This window comes from Sus scrofa, chromosome 3 (genome assembly GCF_054392235.1).
Source record: "Sus scrofa isolate SSC_HxYL_T2T_F1_AM1 chromosome 3, Sscrofa_HxYL_maternal_Yorkshire_Landrace_v2.0, whole genome shotgun sequence".
Classification (NCBI taxonomy): domain Eukaryota; kingdom Metazoa; phylum Chordata; class Mammalia; order Artiodactyla; family Suidae; genus Sus; species Sus scrofa.
In genome coordinates, this window is record NC_139385.1 from 125,746,735 (window position 1) to 125,769,323 (window position 22,589).

Genomic DNA, 22,589 nt, shown 5'->3' on the forward strand with positions numbered 1-22,589 from the left:
ATTTCTATCCAGCCATTCTCCTAAAAGTTCTGGTGGTTGGCATGCTATATTAATGGTACCTTACCAGTGTTCTTTCAACGAGGTTTTATGCACCTAAGAATATACATACAGGAGTTCTCCTCCTGGCTCAGTGGTTAACAAATCCGTACTAGGAACCCTGAGGTTCTGGGTTCGATCCCTGGCCTTGCTCAGTGGGTTAAGGATCTGCAGTGGCCGTGAGCTGCAGTGTAGGTCACAGACGCTGCTCGGATCCTGCGTTGCTATGGCTCTGGTGTAGGCCGGCAGCAATAGCTCCGATTAGACCCCTAGCCTGGGAACCTCCACATGCCACAGGAGCAGCCCTAGAAAAGGCAAAAAGACAGCCAAAAAAAAAAAAAAAAAGAGTATACATACATGTATACATGCAGCAGGCAGGACGATGGCCCCCCCAAAGACAGCCACATCCTAACCGCCTAAACCTGTGAATGCGTTACCTTAGGTGGCAAAAGAGCCTTTGCGGATGTGACTACGGTAAGGATTGTGAGCTGGGGCGATTTCCTGTGGGTCATCTGAGTGGTCCCCATGTCATTGCGAGGGGTCCTTGGCAGTGAAAGAGGCAGGAGAGTCCGAGGAACACAGACGGGCCATTGCTGGCTTTGACGATGCAAGGGGGCCAGGAGCCAAGGGATATGGGCAGCCTCTCGAAGCTGAAAAAGTCAGGAAAGCGGGTTCTCCCCAGGGCGTCCGGAAGAGAATGCAGCCTGCCAGCACCTTGATTTCAGCCCAGTGACGAGACCCACTTTGGACTTCTACCTTCCAGAACTGCAGGAAACAAATCCGTGTTATTTTAAGCCATTAATTTTGCGGCAATTTGTAATAGAAGCCTAGGAAATTAATACACCATGTTTTATACACACACACACACACACACACACACATGTAGTCTCTCTCTAGACATATATATTTATACATACAGCTACATACATGCATATATATGTCCACATGCATACATATGTTACACATACATGTATGAACTTGTGAACTCAACCGAGCCTTATATGGTACTGCAATAGTTTCCTTCCCCCCGAAATTAATCATTACCTTATTTCTTTATCTGCCTTCTTTTCTTTATACTTGTCACTCATGCCTGCGCCCCTCTGATCAGCTGTCTGTGTGGCTTTCGTAACGGCAGCCCCATCAGGTCGAACGGTTCCGTTCCGTTTTTGAGTTATCCACTCCCTTGCTCTCTGGGCCTGAGGCACGTTTTGTGTGGCTGCCATTCTGGGACTTCGCTTTGTGGTTGTCCGTGGCATCCTTCTGCCCTCCTTCTGGTTGGAATCCCTGTTCCCCGGAGCTGACTTCCTCTCCCTGCTCAGTCCACTCCCCCGTCGGGAGCACATAGCCCGGGAAGCCCTCCGTCTTCATCCAGATCCATTTAGTCCACAGGTTCAGACCACAGACTTAGTTCAGTGAGTGACACCTGTAGTTTGGTCAGGTTGAAAAGACGGTTCAGGAGGTTCCATTGTGGCTCAGTGAAAATGAATCCAACTAGCATCCATGAGGATGCGGGTTCAATCCCTGGCCCCGCTCTGTGGGTTAAGGATCCGGTATTGTCATGAGCTGTAGCATAGGGCCCAGATGCGGCTTGGATCTGGTGTGGATGTGGCTGGCTGTGGTGTAGGCAGGCAGCTCCGATTCATCTGCTAGCCTGGGAACCTCCATATGCCACAGGGGCAGCTAAAAAGCAAAAAGAAAAGAAAAAAGACGGTTCAGTGGTAGAGGGTAGAGAGCAGGCTGAGTCTCGGGCCCACCGCGTAGACCTGGTCCCGGGCCTCCTGCATCTTCGAGGACATCTTCCCACTTCTCGAGGAAGGAGTGTCTGCAAATATCTTTATTCTCCTTTCACACTTAAATGGTAATTAGTCTGGGTAGAGAATTCTAATTGGAGAATCATTTTAAACTTTTCAGGGGTACCAGTCCTTTGTCTTCTTGCTTTCGGTACGAACACTGATCAGTCTGAAGCCATCCTGATTCCTGAAATTTTATGTCACTTCTTCTCCCTCTAGAAACTTGTAGGGTCTTCTCTTTGTCTCGGGGTCCTGAAGTTTTGCAGTGATGTGTCTTGGTGTGGGTCTGTTTCGTCTGTTGTGTGGGATAGTCACTGGGCCTTTTCAATTAGGCAACTCATGTCTTTCAGTTCCAGGACATTCTCTTGGATTATTTCATTGGTAACTTTCTCCCCTCTTGTTGTTTCTTTCTTCCTTTCTTTCTTCCTTCCTTCCTTCCTTCCTTCCTTCCTTCCTTCCTTCCTTTCTTTCTTTCTTTCTTTCTTTCTTTCTTTCTTTCTTTCTTTCTTTCTTTCTTTCTTTTTCAGATATGAAAACTTCTGGACCAATTCTCTTTTCTTATTTTTTTCTTTCTTTCTTTTTTGGCTATGGAAGTTCCCAGACCAGGGGTTGAACCCAAGCCACAGCAGCGGTAATGCTAGGTCCTTAACCCACTGCACCATCAGGGAACTCTTATTTTTTTTCCTTTTTAATATACCACTTCTGTTGACTTTTATATTTCAACTAGCATGATTTTTATTTCTACAAATTCCTTTTTGTGCTCTGAATGCTCTTTTTTTAAAATAACATCACATTCTTGTTTCATGAATGTAGTATCTTCTCTGCATAAAGTCTGTTTCCTGCAAATTGTGTTTGGTTTTGGTGGATTTGTTCTGATTTTTATCTTCCGAGTTAGAGGCTTCCCCAGATGTCTAGTAGTCCTTGGTTGTCCTTTCAGGATTAAGAACAGGGAACCGAAGGAGTTCCCTTCGTGGCTCAGTGGTTAACAGATCCGACTAGGAACCATGAGGTTTCGGGTTCGATCCCTGGCCTTGCTCCGTGGGTTAAGGATCCGGCGTTGCCGTGAGCTGTGGTGTAGGTCGAAGACATGGCTCGGATCTGGCGTTGCTGTGGCCCTGGCATAGGCCGGCAGCAACAGCTCTGATTAGACCCCTAGCTTGGGAACTTCCATATGCCAAGAGTGTAGCCCTGGAAAAGACAAAAACAAACCCCCCCCCAAAGAACAAAAACAAACTAGGGAACTGAAGAGCTAACTGGAAGCTCTGAACGTGATGGCGGGGCTGGTTGAGTTGCAAATCCCACATTGGTTGACCTAAACAAGCTGCTTGGACACCATTGGGGTTCTGGTGTCAGTATCTGTATCCTCAGGCCTTTGCTCTTGCAATGATGAGCTTCCCCAGAGAAGGAGGTAAAGGTCGGCCGAGCCGGTGATCTAGGAGCCCAGTGGGGGTGGGGACGGGGAGGCAGCATCAGCCTTTAAAATAACTTCATCTCCTTGGTTTTGGTTTATTACTCTTACTCTCAACTGTGCTAGTTGACTCTCTGAGCAAAGACCCCCTCTATCATGCTCTCCAGAGTAAACCTTCGGACTTCTGGGGGTGCTGGGTCTAGGGATTTTACTGATTTCATTCACCTTTTGTTTATTTTCAAACATGCATCCTCTTTACCTGTGGTCCTAGAGGGACGAGGTGCTATCTGCCAAGTGTCTTGAAAGGACTCTGCTCTAAATCGCTTTTCACGTGCTGTCTGAAATGTGCCTACTCGGAGTCTGCTCTCCAGAACCCCACCTTTTGTTGGTGGTGTCTTTCTCTGTTCAGCCCAATATTATGACTTGATGTCTTCTTTTTTTTTTCGGTCTTTTTAGGGCTGCACTCGGGACATATGGAGGTTCCCAGGCCAGGGGTTGAATCGGAGCTGTAGTCGCCGGCCTACGCCACAGCCACAGCAACGCGGGATCCGAGCCGCCTCGTCTTCGACCTGCACCACAGCTCACAACAACGCTGGATCCTTAACCCACTGAGCGAGGCCAGGGACAGAACCTGCGTCCTCATGGATGCTGGTCGGATTCATTTCCGCTGAGCCACGGCAGGAACTCCTGACTTGATGTCTTCTTAAAAAAATCTTTCTACTACATTGAATTTAGAAGGAAGCACAACTAGATGTGTATATTCAAGATTCCAGTCCTGCTCCACGGCAGTGTTGTAACTGAAGCAGGAGAGATGGTCACCGCATCAGACATTTTCAGGATGGGGTTCCTCAAAACAGTGTTTTAAAGTGGTTATAAACGTTTTTCATGGCGACTGTGGACCTTAGCCGCGTACAGGAGAAAATGAAAGCTGCCTGTCACTGCGGTAGGGTTCTTGGCGAGGTTTGTTTTTTCTTTTCTGGTTTTTTTTTTTTTTTGCCTCTTAGGGCCACACCCACAGCATATGGAAGTTCACAGGCTAGGGGTCCAATCGGAGCTAGAGCTACCCACCTACACCACAGCCACAGCAACTCAGGATCCGAGCCACCTCTGCAATCTACACCGCAGCTCCCAGCAATGCCGGATCCTTAATCCACTGAGCAAGGCCGGGGATCGAACCCAAGTCCTCATGGATGCTAGTCGGTTTTGTTACCATGGAGCCACAACGGGAACTCCCTTGGCGAGGGTTTGCATTCGCTGGTGGTCCCCTTGGCTTGGGAGAGCAAGGCCGTGCCTGACAGGGACCGTTGTCGTAGTAGTAGACACACGCTGCCATGTTGGGCCCTGGGCCCAGGAGCAGGTCTCTCCCCCCAGCAGGGCTGCTTGGGAGAAGAAGGAAGCTTCCAAGCGCAGGCGGGAAGTGCCGTATCCAGGCCTGGGCCCTGGCCACCACAGTGGACCCTGGCGCTGGGCAGACCCTGGTGTGCCGGATGGCTTTGATGGGGCTAGGTGACTCCCGGGGACACCGACTGACAAGTCTGTTCCATCGAGTTACACAAAGGAGCCTGAAGACTGACCCAGGTCAGCCGTATTGCTGTGTGGACAGCGTGTGCAGCCCGTAGCGGGGCTGAGCAGAGGCAGGCGGGGAGGAAAGGGTACTTCCTCTCCTTTCGGGGTGTCTGCCTCGGGGTCAGCGCCCCGCGATGTTCTGCTTTTCCCCCCGCTCCTTCCTCTTCTCACTGGCCACCGCAAGTTCTCTCGAAGTGTGTTTTCTTACCGAAGCCCCTGGGTGCTTCTAGACCTCTGGGCAGCCCTGAGACAAATGCATTGAGAGGGTCGCCTGCCCTGACCCACGTTGTGCCTGGTTCTGCACGGACCCCGTGCTAGGCCTCTTCCGCTCCTGCCCTTTGCCCTTGGGGCCTCCAGCAGCTTGGCAAGGAGGGGCTAGAAGACATCCCGGAAGACTGTCCAGCCCAACTCTTCCATTTTATGGGGGAGAAAACCGAGGCCCAGAGAAGCCCAGGCAGAATTAGAACCACATCTGCTGACTCTGGGTTCGGTGGGTTCAGCTGTCCTCCCGGCCGGACTGCCTCTCGGCTTCCGCATCCTCCTGAAGGTTTGATGTGGGGGTGATTGCGGATGACGGTGCTGACACACGCGCAGTGGGCCGGAGCGGGACTCGCTGGCCCACGGGGAGCTGAAGCCTCGCCGAGGTCTGGGTCCGACGGGTTCTCTGATGTGCTCTCGAGGTTGCCTCTGCCGGGTGCTGCAAGTCGGGGGTGGGAGCTTCACAGAGACCCCGCAGAGCTTGAGAGTCAGCGGTCTGGATTGAAGCCTCTGCTCTGACCCTGGAACATGGACAGACTGTAGCCTTTCTCAGCCTTAGAATCAGCAGTCGATGGCAGTGATACTGGTTGCGCCCAAAGAGGAAGGGCCGTGCGGTGCTTCGCCTGGCGTCAGGCACCCTGAGCTGCTCTCGCTGCTCTCCCTCAGTTCACCAGCCCAAGCACTGTGCTGAGCCCAGCAGGGCAGGTGACTTGCACCTGTGGTGGCTTAGGGCTCACCTGGGGCCCCGGCGCACCTTCTTCTGTCTGGATTTCAACCTAGGGCCCTAAGGAGGCCCCTCCCAGCGCCAGCTTCCCCCTCCACACCGGGAGCAGAGCTGGGACTGGGGACCCCACCTCCCAGCCCAGCGCCCTTCCCGGGGGGAGGGACCCGTGCCCGAAAGAGACCCAAGCCCGAGCCTGGTCCTCCGGTTCCTGGTTTTCCAGGGAGCCCTGGCTGGAGGGGGCTGGGAGATGAAGCCCCGGAGGGAGGGAGGGGGGGGGGCGAGCGGGGGAAGCAGAACCGGGAACTAGAAGGGGAAGGGTGTGGGTGGGCCCAGGTCCAGCCTGCCTCCCACTTTCCTCCTCCTGCCAGGCCCCTCCCGGTCCTGGCTGGCTCACCGGAGGCAGGGGCTTGGCCCAGGCTCCTCCTGGGGGGTGGGGAGCCGAACTCAGTGTCTCGGAGCAAAGGGGTTGAAGCCGCAACGCCCCCACCCCCCACCCCCGGCCGAGGCCTGCAGCACGGGCTTTGTTAGTTCACTGGCTTGAGGCCCACACCTGAAGTAGGGAGGCTGAAAAGCCCCTAAAATTCAGCCCTGTGCCTTTGCAGGGCCCCCTGGAGCCACCAGTTTCTGAGGGCAGATGGGGCCGTTTCATGGGGTGGGGGGAGGCCTGGCACACATCCCTTGGTGTGGCCACCGCAGCCTCTCCCCCGCACCTTCCGAGGGCGTCCCCTCGACAGCCCTGCACACCTAGGCCTTCGGAGTCCGACCTCAGCTTTCTCCGGGCCCAGGCGCTGGTCCTAAAGTGAGGTGACATTCATTTCACTACATCCTGTGACTACCGCTCACTTCCTCCACGTGGTGGGAGCGGCGTGGGGGTGGAGGTGCGGGGAGGACAGATGAGAAGGAAAATGTGCCTGGGCCGGGACCTCTGGGATTTCCCAGGGGGCGGTTGGGGTGGGAGGGCGGGTGCGGGGAGCTTTCAAAGGAAAGAGCAGACGTGAATGAAGAGACAGGAGGAGGCGGGAGGCAGCTGGAAGTCCCAGAAGTGGCACCCACTGTGCCACAGCCACGCGGAGGCCCTGAGGGAAGCCAGGCGGGGCCCTGCCGCCCAGCCCGCCTCGGTTTCCCCGCTTGCTCGCTGGGGTGCTGGGTGCCGGGTGCCGGGCTGGCCGGAGCCGAAAGGGGAGTCAGGTCAGAGGAGCAGGCCTCACAGGCCAGCGAGGCCCTGGGGCTGAGGGTTTGGTCAGGAGGGGTGGGGGTCAGGTGGGACCCGGGTTGGGCAGGCCCTGCCCTGCTGACCCCTCTTCTCTCCCCCCCCCCCCCCACCCCGCAGGTGGAGCCACTGGAAGGCCAAACCACAGGCAGCCTGAGGCCGAGGCCGGTTCAGCAGAATTTCACTCCGCACCAGGATCTATGTCTAAGTTTTAACTCTTGCTTACCAAGACCACGATAATTCCTTCCCCAAAGCCCAGCAGCCCCCCAGCCCCGCGCAGCCCCAGCCTGCCTCCCACCGCCCAGCTGCCCGCGATGCCCGCCAGCGGCCCCGGGGACACCAGCGGCTCCGCTCCGGAGCGGGAAGAGGACCGCAAGGTGAGCAGCTGGCTCCCGCTGAGCCCGGGGAGGGCAGGGCAGGGTGCGTCCGCAGGCAGCGGAGCCCAGGGGGTGCTGGGCGCTGGACCGCGCCGTTCAGCCTTCAAGGGCCGTAGGGAGGACTGACCGCTCTGGTTTGGTGCTGAGCACACTGAGGCCTGGAGAGGTCACACCCTGGTGGTCAGGCTCCGGGACTCAGTCTTTCGAGCCCTGTGATGGTCCGTGCGAGCAGAGCTTCAGTCCCCGGGTCTATACAGTTGTTAGGGGTCCGCCTTGAAGAGGCTTCCTTTCTGGACTGGCCTCTTGCTAGCCGTGTGTCTGCAGGTGAGTCACCTTACCTGGTTTAGCCGCCTCTGTTTCCCCAGGGGGTTCCGTGGCTTTGGGGAGGCCAAAGGCAAGTTCGGGGGGCTGTGGACGCAAGGCCCTGTGAGGGCTCCCCTCGCCGCACAGACAGCCAGGCGCCCCTCGGTGTGCTGAGGGCGCGGGCGGCCCCTGTCAGGGTGGAGACAGTGATTTCCCGCCCCATCCCCACCCCTGGCTCCGAGCAGTGTCACTCCATGCTCGTGACCTCCCTGTTTTCAGAGCCCCGTGAGGGGTGACGTCTTCATCCTTCTGCCGAATTGCAGGAGGGGCTTCAGTCAGTTAGAGCCGATCACAGTAGACGGGTGGGCGTCCTTGCTGGGCCCTGACGGGTACTTGGGGACCTCACCAAGCTGTGAGGTAAAGCCGCTCAAACCCCCGGCATCCAGACTCTCTCTTCCCAACCCTCTGTCAGTGGCATGGTAGACCCAGCCACGGCCTCCCTGGGTGCCCCATCTGCCATGCCCCGGACCCCGCAGTCAGGTCCCTCGCCTGCTCTCCCTTCCCTGGGCAGGGGTCGGGGTGGTGATGCCGGGTGGTTTCCGGGAGTGGCAGGGCACACTCGTGGGGCCAGAGTGGACACCCGATGCCAGGTGTGGGGCCCCTGAGCACTCTGGGGAGACTCGGCTCTGCTGACCCACCATGGGGACAGTTCTGAGACCTGCTCCCTGCCCACCCTCCCCTCACGTGTGCTCAGCTCCTTCGGGGCTCCCTCATTCTTAGAGCCAGTTTCTCTTCTCTGGGTGGTTTCCATCCATTTGGACCTGGAGGACAGTCCTTGAAACAAGCGGGGCAAGGTCAGATGGCCCCGGTTTGCAGACAAGGAAGCCAAGGCCGGCTGCTTGGTGGGGGGTCTGGATGAGAGCCTGGTCTCCTGCATTGGAGCCCTTCCCACAGCCCCACCTGCCTGGGTCCTGCTGTGGGACACATGTGTACACGTGCACACACAACATGCGCGCACGTGTGTGTGTGTGTGTGTGTGTGTGTGTGTGTGTGTGTGTGTGTGTAGGAGCCCAGACACCTGCCTTCCCAGCTCAGAATCTTGCAGAGTGCTGCGGGACAGGGTTGGGGGAGAGGGGCTGTAAACCCACAAGCTGGGGAGAAAGTGCATGTGCTGTGGCCCACTGGGCGAGGCTCCTAGGGGGTCACAGGTCAGTCCCCTTCTTCCTGATCCCATGGGCCTTTAGAGCTACCTCTGCCCAGAACTCAGGCAGCAGCGGACCCAGACCCTGCCACCATCGTGTTGGGGCCCCCTGTGGCCACCTGGGCTCTCGAGTGGCAGCTGCGGCCATGACCCTTTTTCTGCCCTCCTTGGGCCTGGCTTTGCTCCTCTGTTAGGTTAGGTGGCCCTGACCCTCCTCCCCGAGCGTGATGGCCTGCCCTTGCAGTTGGTGGTCTGCTGCCCCCCCACCCAAGGGGGAGGAGGAGAGAGCTGGGCCACATTCCTCCTGTTACCGGACAGGGCTTCCGGGACCATCCAGAGCCCCCGGCCCCTCCCATGGAGAGCAGCTGACGGGCTCCCTACCATGACAGTTCAGGACAGGGAAAAAGCACTGGGCAGACAGTCACAAGTCCGGGGCCCCAGGCCTGAGAGATGCGACTTCAGGCCCGCTGGGCTTGCATTTGCTCAGCTGTAAAGTGGGGATAGTAACTCTAGCTGTGCGTGTTTTATGGGGTGGTTGTGGAAGTCAGATGAGGTCACGGGCATGGAGTGCCCTGCAAACAGCAAAGTCTGGTCCAATTATGAGGGATTACGACTGCTATTATTATCCACCCATAGTAACTGCTCTGGCTCAAGAGGCAACAAACACACACACAGGCCCAGAGCCTGGTGCTGATAGAGGGAGCGGATAGATGGGGGCTGGGGCACGGCGGGTGCTCCTCCCTGGCGTGCGGGCTGGCTCACCGGGCACGCCTCCCCGCACCTCTGGACCAGCTCCCGCAGCTCCAGGGAGCCACCCTGGGAGGGCAGGCAGAGATGCTGACTGTCGCCCGCGGCCGCCTGTGAAAGCCAGGCCTGGGGCAGGGGGGCCGTGTGGCTGCAGAGGGGAAGATGGGCCTGGCCACAGCCCAAGGAGCCTGGCAGAGTTTCCAGGGGCACCTGGCACAAAAGAACTGTTTGGAGAGCCAGAGGGAAGGGGTGTGGCTGCCCACTGGCCCCTTCACCGCCTGGCCCCACGTGCCCTCCCGCCTCCTCCCTGCCCCCCTCGCACCTTTCCCTCCGGTACTTCCTGGAGCTGCCGGGCCTTTGTTTGTGCTGCTTCCTCTGCCTGGTGTGCCCTTTCCCTAATTCTCTCTCCTCTCTGATCAAAGCCCTGGCTTCAGCCTGTCCTGAATTACAGAGAGAACCAGTGCTTCTTGAAATGCCATCCCTAAACCCGAAGTACCAGCAGCACCTGGAAGGGTTAGAACTGCAAAAGCTCGGGCCCCACCCCAGACCTGCGGAATCAGAACCTCTGGGGACGGGCCCCAGCAGTCCCTGTTTGAACCAGCCCTCTGGGGGTTCGAGAAGTACGGGCGTGGATAATATCCAGCCCCACGGCTGCCCCTGGGGGGCGGGGCCCCAGCCACTGTTGCCTGGGTGGACCCTCGGGGCCTGAGTATAGCACAGAGTGTGGACTCAGGAAAGATTTTGTGGGCAGGATAGAGAGGAAAATGAGAGTGGATGAGACCCCCTCACAGGAGAACCATCCCCGAGCCCGGCTCAAGCAGGCGGGGTGCAGAGCTGGGGGGGGTGGTGACAGACAGAGGCGGCTGTGGTCTCTTCCTGGCCCCTGCCCAGCATCCCTTCTCCCTGCAGCCTCCCCCACCCTGCCATCCATATGCTTGGGGAGGGTGGGAGGAGGCAGGCCTGGGGGTGGAGGCCGAGCTCAGGGGCGGGATGTGTGGGGGGGTGTCAGCTGGGTAAAGGGAGGGGGAGCTGGCCTTAGGGGAATGGGCCGGGAGGTGAGCAGCAGGAAGACCGGGCGCCTTGGTCCTGGCTCAGAGGGGATTGTGGAGACGGGTGCCAGGCCCCGCGTGGAGTGGGGAGAAAGGGGCAGAAGGAGCAGGAAAGGGGACCGAGAGCATTCCAAGCCTTGGGGCTGGAAGGGCCTCCTCAGATCCCCAGTGTGAATCAGTGCCTGGCTAGCAGTCCAGTCCCTATGCTGGGCCTCCAGTCCTGCCGCTCCCCTCTCTCCTCTGGCCTCAGAAACATAACAAATGCATTGAGTGCTGACTATCTGCCAGGTGCTCTTTTAAGCTCTGTACTTGCATTATCTGATTTCATTCCTGCAATTGTTCCATGAGGTAGGCTCCATTATTTCCATCAGCCTGTCTTATTAAAGACTATGCTGATGCTCAGAGAGGTTAGGTCACTTGTCTAAGGCCACACAGCTGGTAAGTGGTGGTGCTGGGGTTAGAACCCAGGCTTCTGTGCCTTTCTGGCTGCCTCTGGTGTGAGGGGGACAGAGTGGGCGGTGCCTCCCAGCCGTTCAGTGCCGTAGCCTCGTCTCTTCTGCTGCTGGTGCAAAAGCGCTGATTTACATGGAAGGTCAGGGTGGTCAGAGAGTGCTTTTCTCTGGGTGGCAGTGCTCTTGCCCTGGGGTAGAGTGAGGGCACCGCGTCTCCAGCAGGAGCTCACCTACACAGGCTGGTGTGCATGACTCTGGGTACACGTGTGTGCACTAGTGCACGCGCACATACATCAGATATACGCTCTTCTGTGCAGACAGTGCTGTGGACACGCTGCTTCCTTCCCTTTCTCCCTGCCCACTTCCCTCTGTCCACGTAGTGTCTCTGTCCTTCTCCTCAGACTTAGGTACCTTTCTGTACCTGGCACGTGGTAGGGCTCCAGGAGTCCACAGAGTCCGAGGACGAACTGAATGAACATTGTTGGAAGCCCTAGTAAAGGGAAGGGGGTAGGCAGGCACGAGGATGGGTTAGCCACGCCTGCGCCTCCAGGCCCCTCCTCCAGGATGGCTCCTCCTGAGCTCGCCCAGCCCTGCTGGGTGGAAGCGGCATTGGGGGTACTTATTTGTGTTGGGCAGGGGCACGCCACGTGTGTGCCCCGGTGCGTGTGCACACGTATGTACCGATGTACGGCCAGCACTGTGACCAGGCGCTTCCCTCCTCAGTTCAGTCCAACCTAGGGGCCTGGCAGGTACCGATGTCACTCGGGCACCAAGCGCTTCCTGCGCTCTGGTTCGCAAGCTCAGGGGCCTCCTCGAGCGGGGGGGCTCTCCCCGGCTGACTCCTGGCTGTGCTGCTGGCCCCGCAGGTCTGGCACCTGCTCCGGGGCGCGCTCCGCCTTCAGTGCACTCGGAAGCCCACGTGTGGTCCTCACTCAGGACCTGCTCTCTGCTTTGTCACGGTCCCTCGGGGGTCCCTGAAACAGCACCCCTCTCGTGCATTTGCCCTCACCTCCTCAGGAGCACAGCCGCTAAGAATGGCGGATCTGCTTTTAGCCCCAGTGGCGCCCATTAGATGCTCGGCCACGGAGAGCAGATAAATAATGTAAACGAGGCCCACCCCAGAGCTGACCAGGACCTCCCTTCTAGGATTCGGAGACTCTGGAATCCCCTGAGTTAGATGCTGTTACGTGTCAAGTTCCACTTTGCAGTCAGTACCGTCTTGGGCAGGGGGCAGCTGGCCTCTGGAGACAGACCCGGGTTGGAGTATGGCCGGACTCGGGCCGTGACTGCTGAGCTGTGAAGTGGGAGGTTTACGTGAGCCAGTGGGAGTGGGGAAGGCCGGGACCCGGCACAGACGACGTTCACCTTGTAATGTACTGTGGATGGCTACCTAGCTGCCTGTCTCTCCACCTACCTAGCTTCCTCCCCATCCACCTGTCTACCACCAACCTGTCTGCACCTTTGCGGCGAAGAGCTGCTGCAGCCGAGGGACTGAGGGGTGTGGGAGAGGAGCGGGGCAATGCAGAGGAGGGCGTGAACGGTGGGAGTTGAAAGTCCCCCGAGAGCCCGGCTGTGGGAGAAGCTCTCTTCTCTTGGGTTCACAGGCACAGGCAGGCCTACGGCCCCCTCGTCCCTTCACCCATCAAACAGAAGCAAAACTGAGGCAAGTTGCAGGATGACCTAACTCCCCATGGCAGGGGCTGCGCTCCCTGCAGAGCCCCGAGTGAGGGGCCCTGGCTGGGACCAAGGTCTCTCAGGTCCCTTGCGCCCAGGCTGAGGATAGAGCCATTCCTGCCAAGAAGCACACAGCCTGGGTGGGGAGCTGCGCTCAGCTCTGCAGAGGGAAGCGGGCAGGCGGGGAGCTGAGCTGGAAGGGTGCCCTCGGATGGTTGAGAAATGGGGGGGATGTCCTTCTTTCTGGCCCCGGGGCTTGGCACAGAGCCTGGTCATGCCCTCCGCTGCCTCTGCGGAGAGCCACAGGCAATCACAATCACCGCACTGAAGGCGTGCGCAGTGTAGAAGGGCGTCTAAAGGAGTTTCCTCTACCTGGCAATTGACTCACTCGATCCTTACAATAACCTGAGGCGCCCACTGTCGTTATCCCCATTTTACAGATGAGGAGTTGAGGCTTAGAGAGGTTGAGCAACTGGGTAATGGTCACAAGACTACAACGTCGTTTTATGCAGAGTCTGTCCCTCCGTAAAGTGAGGGCGCTTGGTGGGCTGGGGATGAGAAGGTGGGCTGTGCAGAGCCGGGGTGGGATGCTGAAGAGCACAAGGGGGCTTAGGGGCGGCCAAGAGGGCGCGCTCCATCCCAGCCTCAGCACAGCAGCAGGCACTTGTGTGTTTCCGTGGGGAATGAGTTCCCCTATTTGCTTGTCTTTACATCCAGTACACAGTAGGTGCTCAGTAAATGTTTTGGAGCACACCCACGGGCCTGGCCTCATGGCAGCGCTAGGACCACAGGGGTGGGCACGGCTGGGCTCAGGGGGCTGGGAGTAAGCTTGGGGGAGTCTCGTTTCTGGAGGCCCCAGCACGGTGCAGGGGTGTGGAGGGCCTGGGAGCACCCCCAATGTGCGGCCCGGGAGAAGTGGGGGGCTTGGAGGGGCCGACAGAACACTGCTGCTGCCCCCAGGAGTGCCGCCTTTTGGGAGGGATGGAAAACCCCCATCAGGAATTATAATATGGAGCCCACTGAGCAGTTGTTGACTGATGTTGAATAGTTGTTGACTGATGTTGAGGGAGTTGTTGACTGATGTTGAATAGTTGAAACAAAGGATTGATGCGCTTTGGGAGGTGACCGCTTTGGGGGGTGACCGAGAGCAGAAAAGGCAGGGGGCTGCGGAGGGCCAAGTGGAAGTGTGAGCGTTACAGCAGCTCCCACCGCCCTGCCCCTGCTGCATGGTAGCCGGAGGTGCCCCGCTCTGCCGGCCTGGCCGGGGCGGGCTGTGCCTGTGCGCCTGCGCGCGCGTGCGTGGGCTGGTCCACGGGGTTCTGTGCCTGCAGCCGCAGGCCCGGTGCTGCAGCACCCAGAACCGGGCTTCGCCTGCCAGAGAAGCCAATTCGTTTCACTGAATTCCACGACCACAGACAGGCCCTGGGAGGCGGGCCAGCCAGCTGGCACAGGCTGGACATGCTTCTTGTCCCAGGGGGCCCGGGCAAGTGGCTGGCTAGATCCGGCAAGTTCATCCCCTGGACTCAAACACCAACTCGAGACATCTGCTCAACGGATGCTGGGTCAGTAGCATCCGGTGTGTGTTCTGAAGGGAGCACGTATGTCTGGCTGGCTGTCTCTGGGTGAGGGCCTCGTGGGACGTGTCTCTCTTAGGGGGAGGGGTCCCTGCCTAGACCCGAGGCCCCTGTGACAGCTGTGTGTGGATGTGTGCCGGTGACTGTCAGCGTGTGCCTGTCCCTTGGCTCACGGCTCACTGTGTGTGTGTCTGCATGTGCACACAGGTCAGTAGCACACGGCATAGTGGGGGTATAGTGGCATGTTGCCGTGTAAAGACCCGCGGGCTGGGAATCAAAAGATTGAAATTTTGGTCCTAGAGTCTTCCCTTCGTATTAGATAGGGAAGTTAGATAACTGCTCTGAGCTTCAGAGTTCCCGCCTGTGTAATGGAAAAAAAAAGAAGACCGGCTCTACTTTCTGTGAAGTGCAAGAATAAAATGAAATAACGTATGTGAAAATGCTTTGTTAATTACCGTGTACTGTACAAAGGCGAGAGATTATTATCGTCATGGCCCAGCTTATCAGAAGGAGAAGTTGTATGTGGCTTAAAATAATCCACCCAGTGAGCTGTGTTAAAATGTAGGTCAAATCATAGCCTCACAAGTTGAGAGAGGCTGATGGTAACCACCTAATCTAACAGGCCACCAAATGTGAAGGGGCTTTGAGAGCTGTCAAGAGTTACATAGATGTAAAGTGACTTGATGATGTTTCAGACTAGAAAATACATTTTGGTCGTCGTATTTCCCGACTTGGAGTCACAAAGAACGGGACGGCCCTGGTGCCTCCTGTCTGCTTGTATCTGTGCAGGTTTGCAGATTTGTGCGTGTGCCTCTCTCTGCGTGTATGGACTTGTCTGTTGAGCACCCACTGTGTGACAGTCACCCCTCAAGTATTTTGGGTGCCTGCCCTGTGCCAGGTGTATCGCTCTGAGCGTTGGGGACGGACGCCAAGGTGAATAAGACAGAGTCCCTTCCCTTGAGAGGCTAGCGGCCTGGCCAGGGCCGTAGCCGGCAGCTGCCGGGCTGGAGCGTGGGTGCTATAGGAGAGAAGGGACCTGGAGGCTTAGTCAAGGTGGGGTTGGGAGGAGGGGCCCAGGGGAGAGGAATCTAGGCCCAGTGTTTGCTGGTCAGCCTGAGGGGAAGGTAGTCGGGGCAGAAGGAAGGGTCTGTGCTCAGATCCCAGGGAGAGAAGCAGCCCGAATTTGCACCTGGTGTGGTCAGTTTGCGGTGGGTGGGAGGCAGCTGGCCAGATCCTAGGGCCTTCCTTCACCGGAGCTAAGGAGCTTGGCTTGATCCTGCGGGGCCCCGGGAGCCCCCTCAGTGAGGGCTTAAGCTCCGCAGAGTGACATAATCAGCTTTGTATTTTGGAAAGATCACGGAGCCCCAGTGTTCCTCAGTATCTCCCTGCTGCGGTACCAGCCAGATGTTGGGTTTGTCTGCAGCCGTGAGTGATGGCTGCACATGTGGGGCAGGGAGCTGGGATTTGCACGGGGGGGGGGGGGCAGGAAGGCGGGATGCACTTTTGGGAGTAGTTCTGGTCAGGATGTGCGGGGCGGAGGACGTTAGCAATTCTTGAGTGATGCTCACGTGTCCACTTGCCATATACTGCCTCCATTAATTGCTCCGCCGCTGCTGTCAAGTAGATATTATTATCCCCATTTGGTAGGTGAGGGAAGCGAGACTCAGAAGTTAAAGAGCTTGAAGGGACCCGTGAGTAGGGAGCAGAGCAAAAAGTCCAGCCCCACACCCCGCCACAGCCCCCACCCTGCTCTCTCCAAAGCCCAGCTCACTGGAATTTCTGCCGTGCTCCTGCCTCTTCTCACTGGAAGGGTTGACTAATTCAGTCCCATCACTTGACAGATGAGGAAACCAACCTGCGCTCAAATCTGTTCCTGCTAATTGTGTTACTGTTTTCCAGCTGCTCCAAGTCACTGCGGATCAGATTCTTCCCTCTCAGAGTATTAGTGCCGCCTCCTAACTCGGCTGTGCTGCTTGCAGATTTGATAAGCATATTTTACATTCCTTTGCTCAGCCCATCAGCGAAGACAGTGAATGAAACAGGCCCCCTGACTGATGGCGAGAACGAGCCCCTTGCCATGCCTCCTTGAGGGGCCCAGCCCCGAGCCATCTGCTCATCCTCCTCAGCGTGTTATCACTCTCCCTCGTGGGTGTGCACGCGGGCAGGCCCGGAGCAGAAGGTAGGGCCGCCTTCCTCTGCCTCTGGCATGGGGGCCGGGGTCGTGCAAACCTGGGCGTGAGTTCCCCCCTGGGCCCTCCTGGAGACTTGGTTTCCTAAGCGCAGCCCTGGGGTCCCCGAGGCCTGAGCACTGGACTGGGCATGGAGTGCTGGGCCCTGCTTGGGCCCGAGGGACAGGCTCAGGACATGGCCCTGGAGGCTTCTGGTTCTCAACATGCCAGGACCTGGACAGGTGGCGTGGCGTCAGGGAGCTCCACCCCTTCCTCGCAGGGGGTGTTGCCCTGAAGTGACTTCAGCAGGGAAAGACGAATCAGGCAGGGCACATGTGTGGCCCAAAGAGAGGAATGACTGCAAGCTTCCAGATGGCATGGGGCTGCCATCAGGGGTCCCCAAAGGCTTTCTCCATATGCTAATGAAGCCGGGGCCTGCTGTCCTGAAACTCCAGGTATCTTTGTTTTCAGTCCATGCAGGCAGCCTGGTGACTTGTTCCTAGTGCTGATCAGAGGCTCTGATTGGCTCAGAGCAAAAGTTAGAAAATCAAATGAATCCCTTTTAAGAAATGCAGTTTGGGAGTTCCCTGGTGGCACAGCAGGTTAAGGATTTGGCATTATCACTGCTTTGGCTCAGATTTGATTCCTCGCCCAGGAGTTTCCTCATGCCCCGCCAAAAAAAAAAAAAAAAGCGGTTTGTTTAAGAAATAGTTCAGAACCCAGAATTTCTTTCTTTTTTCTTTTTTTTTTGCTTTTTAGGGCCACACCCGCAGCATATGGAAGTTCCCAGGCTAGGGGTCAAATAGGAGCTACAGCTGCCGGCCTACACCACAGAAATGTGGGATCCCCGAGCCACTGATTGAGGCCAGGAATCAAACCCGCATCCTCATGGATACTAATCAGAATCATTTCCACTGAGCCACAACGGGAACTCCAGAGCCCAGAATTTCTTTCCTAAGTGCTGCGCCTGTTCTAGACTCTGGGAATCCAGCAGTGGAAAACAGGCGACGGGGTGAACCATTGATGCATCTGTCTTCTTAAAAACCAGAGAAGTGGGAGTTCCCATTGTGGCTCAGTGGGTTAAGAATCCGACTAGTATCCATGAGGTCACAGGTTCGATCCCTGGCCTTGCTCAGCAGGTTAAGGGTCTGGTGCTGATGCAAGCTGTGGCGTAAGTTGCAGGTGTAGCTCAGATGTGGCATGGCTGTGGCCGTGGGGTAGGCCAGCTGCTGCAGCTCCAATTGGACACCTAGCCTGGGAACTTCCATATGCCGCAGGTGCGGAGACCTAAAAGGGAAAACAAAAAAAAGACAAAAACCTGAGAAGCAGGCAGCATGGACCCTTTCATATGCCTATTTGACGGATGAGAAAACAGAGGCTCAGAGAGAACAGTCCTGGAACCAGCACAGGACCAGCCGGGCTCACCCCCATTTGGGTTTGCTCTAAGCCCTCTGCCTTTCCACAGCCTCGTGCGGCCTCTGTTTCGTCCATGCTGAGTTCCCTGGTCAGCACAATCGAGATGAAGATGTGTCCTTTTAGCGGAGGTGGAATCAGACCGAGCGCGCCATCTCAGCGTGACATTCCCTATACTTGTGTAGATCAGTTGGAACCTTCACAAACATTAAGCTGCACTGGTAACACTTCCTCACCGTGTGATCCAAGTGATTGTTTCTTTTGTTCTTTCTGACTGTGCTTGAGACATGTCGAAGTTCCCGGGCCAGGGGCTGAACCCACGCCACAGCAGTGACCCGAGCCATAGCAGTGACAGTGCTGGGTCCTTAACCATCAGACCACCAGTGAACTCCCAAGTGATTTTGTTTCTTAAATAAGGGTGCCTGTGGGCTCTCAGAAGACCCTTCCGTGGGACACGTGGCCCTGGGCAGCCCTCGGCTCAGGCTCCCCCGGGGCGCCTGCGCGGGCCTTCCTCCACTCAGCCGTCTCTTATCTTGCCCTTTGTGCCTCGAAGCTTCTCTGTTGTGTTTTCCTGAAAAAGAGCCTCTCAGGGTCTCTGGTCCAGGGCAGCCTTTCTGTCCACTCTGGACCCTCCCTGCCCGTCCAGAGCCAGCATTGGGCTCCGTGTCCTTGGCTTCTCTTCCAGACCTTTCTCAGCTGGGTCCCTTCAGTTATCTCTCCAGCCCCGCTCCGGCCCCTTGGCCCTCACTGCCGTGTCACCCTACACCGCTTATCGCTAAGGCTGACCATTTCCACCCCTAACCAACTCGCTTTGTCTTCTGCCTCTTTGCATCTGTCAGCTCTGCCTCTTGAGATGGCAGCTCCCTTTTTTCTTACAGTCACAATACACTGGCGTCCCCTTCCTGCTTCTCTGAACACTCCATCTCCTCCACCTTGACCGTGGCCTCCCCTTGGTGCCAAGGCCTGGCCCTGCCATCCCCTTCCACTTGCATGTGTTCGGAACTCAACTAAACCCTCACTCTCCCTCCTGGGCAGGTGTGTCCCAGACAGGCCTCCAGTGGATAGGGGACCAGCCTGCGGGTCCTCTGCTGGATCAGGGTCCCTTTCTCTCTCCTTCCCCAACACAGTTTTTGCTCGTGGATACCAGTGGGTAGAGGGATGGACAGAGGGGGCCTGCGCTGCTCTAATGTCTACGATGGGTCACAGTAGGTTTCCATTTGCATGTCCCACCATCACCTGAAAATTAATGTGGCAAACCACAATCTATTTTGAAATCATAAACAAATGAAAGTTGCATGGGACGTTGAGAGCCATCTCGAGTAAATCCCCTGGGAATCTGTGCACCGCCTCTTTTCCGTGGCACGTGCACAGCTCTGGGCTGGCCCCCTCCCCTGTGAGCTCCGTGAAGCCATCTGTGGCTCCTGATATGCAGGGCATGGATGGCAGCCTGCGGGTCCTTTGCTGGATCAGGGTCCCTTTCTCTCTCCTTCCCCAACACGATTTTTGCTCGTGATTAGTCATGCTGGAGTCGGCTGAGTCAGAAGCGACTTGTGGGTGGTTTGTGGCCAGGCTGGAGCAGTGAGGCAGAAGGACTTTCTAGGTTTATGCGTCTGCCCCATGAGACAAGCCTTGCAGGGCATGGCCATGGCAGGTGCCAGGTGAAGGGTGGTAGCAGAACCAAACCTCTGGTCCAAAATTCCGTGAAGGAAGGGCATCAAGATGAACCCAGTGGAGTTCCCCCTGTGGCGCAACAGAAACGAATCCGACTAGTATCCATGAGGATGCAGATTCGATCCCTGGCTGCACACATTGGGTTAAGGATCCGTGTTGCTGTAAGTTGTGGTGTAGGTTGCAGACGCGACTCAGATGAGGTGTTGCCGTGGCTGTGGTGTAGGCCAGCAGCTGCAGCTCTGATTCGACACCCTGGCCTGGGAACTTCCATATGCCTTGGGTGCAGCCCTAAATTGTGAAAAAACAAAAAATATAGATGAGCCAAGCCATGGTCCCTGAGATGCTCCCGTGAGGTGACAGGCGTGTGCAACACCAGTGCCACACGGCAGATGCTTCAGGGCAGGTGTACGTCCAGCAACTGTAATGCCCTCCATGTCTGTGGTTGGCTTCCTTCCAAGGTGGCCTGTGTGTCCAATATCCATCGCTCAATTTCCTATTCCTTTCATATGCTCCTATTCTTTTCAATAAAGGTGATTCACTAAATATAGAACTAGGAGTTCCCGTCGTGGCGCTTGTGGTTAATGAATCTGACTAGGAACCATGAAGTTGCGGGTTCGATCCCTAGCCTTGCTCAGTGGGTTGGCGATCTGGCGTTGCCATGAGCTGTGGTGTAGGTCGCAGACACAGCTCGGATCTGGCGTTGCTGTGGCTCTGGCGTAGGCCGGTGGCTACTGCTCCGATTTGACCCCTAGCCTGGGAATCTCCATATGCCGCGGGAGCGGCCCTAGAAAAGGCAAATAAAGAAAGAAAGAAAGAACTAATTTCAGTTTTGTACTTTGTGTTAGGGTTTTTTTTTCCCCCTATAAATAAACTCATACCCAGAAACAGATTCTTTGTCAGAGCGTGTGTTTGGTTCTGTGGTTCAAAAAACGTGCCCCCTCAGAGGGAGAGCACGTCCTTCTGGGGTTGCGGGCTGGCCCTGAGTCCCTCAAGGGTAGATTTAAGTGCGGCTCTCACGGGTGACCCAGCGACACCAGGGGAACCGGTGTGGCACAGCCCAGGGGGTGGGACAGTGGGGAGGGCTTTGGGGGTCCAGCCCTGGCTTCACAGGCTGTGTCTGTGCCCACAGGAGGGAGAGGAGCAGGAGGAGGCTCGCGGCAAGGAGGAGCGGCAGGAGCCCAGCACAACTACGCGGAAGGTGGGGCGGCCTGGCAGGAAGCGCAAGCACCCCCCGGTGAGTGTGGCGGCGGCCCCCCAGCGCGCATGCGCACACAGGGGCGCGCGCCGAACCCCCATGACGTGTGTCCTGCGGAGACCGGCGATGGGGCGCCCCCCTCTAGCCGCAGAGCCTGCTGCCATTCCCCGTTCTCTGGACCCCACAACCACACCCCTAACTTGTCAATTTTCTGTGTGGAACTGGAGGCCCCTAGAGGCCAGGGACTTGTGCTATGGGTCTTGTGGGACTTGAACCAGGCCCGGACTCCTGGCATCTTTCTGGAAGGGCAGAAAGAAGCTAGTTTCTCCCTAGCCTGCCTGCAAGGCGTCCCACCTCCCCATCCAGACACCCACCCTGGGCCTCAGCCCCACCTGGAGAACTTGGAGGAGGTGAACTGAGGTCTGGGAGTCTGATCGAAGTGGAAAGGGAAGAGCAGTTCCCTAGAGACTAGCAGTTATAGGATCAGGCGTGGTCACTGCTGTGGCTTGGGTCACTGCTGTGGTGCAGGTTCGATTCCCATCCCAGGAGCTTCCATACGCTGGGGGCCTGGAAAGAAAAAAAAAAAAATGCGAATAGAGAAGAACTACAGGCTGATGAGTCCCTTTCTAACAGAGGAGGAGGGCTGGCAACTGTTTGTCTAGTCGAAGTGTAGGCCTCTGGCTTCTGGATGCCATTGCCTCTGAATCTGCAGGGACCCGATGGTGGCCCAAGAGGAAGAGTGCTCCAGAGGGCAAGGCCCTCGGGCTGCAGGAGCCTGCCTTCCTTAGGCCTTAAACTCAGGCAGAACAATAATTATTCGCCAGCACCAAACACAGCTGGTTCCTTTCTTTTAGCCCCTTTCCAGCTGAGAATGGGAAACTTGGAGCACGAAGGTAAGGAGGAGCCAGGAGCCCCGTATTTGTAACTCAGCCTTTCTAGGATGCGGTGAGAGGGGGCAGCAGAGGGAGGGAGGCTGCGCCAGCTGGAGGCCAGGGCGGGTCTTAGAGCCAGGAGATGTGGGAATCTGTAGGGTGCAAAAGTGCACCACTGCCAATTCTGCTTGGTGATGGGAGGGGGGGGAGTTAAGTCATTTAACTGGTGATTTTAAACATTTTAATATTAAGGCAAACATGGATATTTTATGGCCTGGAATGAAAAATTTACATGCAGTTGGAAGATAAAACAGGGAACTTCAAAGGAATTTCCAGCTGGCAGCAGATTCTAGGCTGCGCTCCTGGATTCCCTGGTGCCCCTCCCCTCTCCTCCCGCATAGGGCACCTTGTGGGAGAAAGTAGACGAGCACCGTGCAGGCCGCTGGGGATGGGGAGCCAGGCTGAGGCCCAGGTTGAGCCCGCCGGTAATTCCGTATCTGATCTGCACACGTGTCTGCAGATCAAACCCTGCCTCCCTGCCTTTCCCTGGTTTGGGTGCTGGAGATGGGAGCCACCACCTGCAGCACATGAGACCTGGCGACCCTTTGACTCTTCTTTGAGAGTCCCTGCAACCTGAGGGGGGGGCACATCACTGAGAGGCTGGGTGAGGCCCCAGGGTCAGAGGGGCAGGTGCACAGAAGTGTGTCCAGAGACGACCAATGAGAGGGAAGAGGGGCACGGCCCAGGGGATGAAGGGTCAGTGGCTCATACGCCCCTGGCCTAGAACAGGGCCCCATGTGGAAGCACAAGTGCAGTCTTTAGAATCCAGCAGACCTGGGTTTAAATCCCAACTCCAAACAAACAAATCAAAGAGCTAGCAGTCGGCAAAGGTCTGTCCTAC

The 22,589-nt window shown here is 56.9% G+C and overlaps 1 protein-coding gene across 13 annotated transcripts in view; it reads left to right on the forward strand.

Moving 5' to 3' along the window:
• The window catches only part of DNMT3A (DNA methyltransferase 3 alpha), a 107,251-nt gene that overhangs the window by 20,392 nt on the left and 64,270 nt on the right, over window positions 1-22,589 (forward strand). For 11 of the 13 annotated variants that reach the window (XR_014839303.1, XR_014839305.1, XR_014839302.1 and 8 more), the window contains 2 exon segments: window positions 7,113-7,369; window positions 20,751-20,855. Coding sequence is in view for 5 of the 13 variants with exons in the window: in NM_001435229.1 (NP_001422158.1) it covers window positions 7,307-7,369; window positions 20,751-20,855 (168 nt within the window). In the remaining 8 variants the exon portion in view is untranslated. 13 annotated transcript variants of the gene reach the window in all.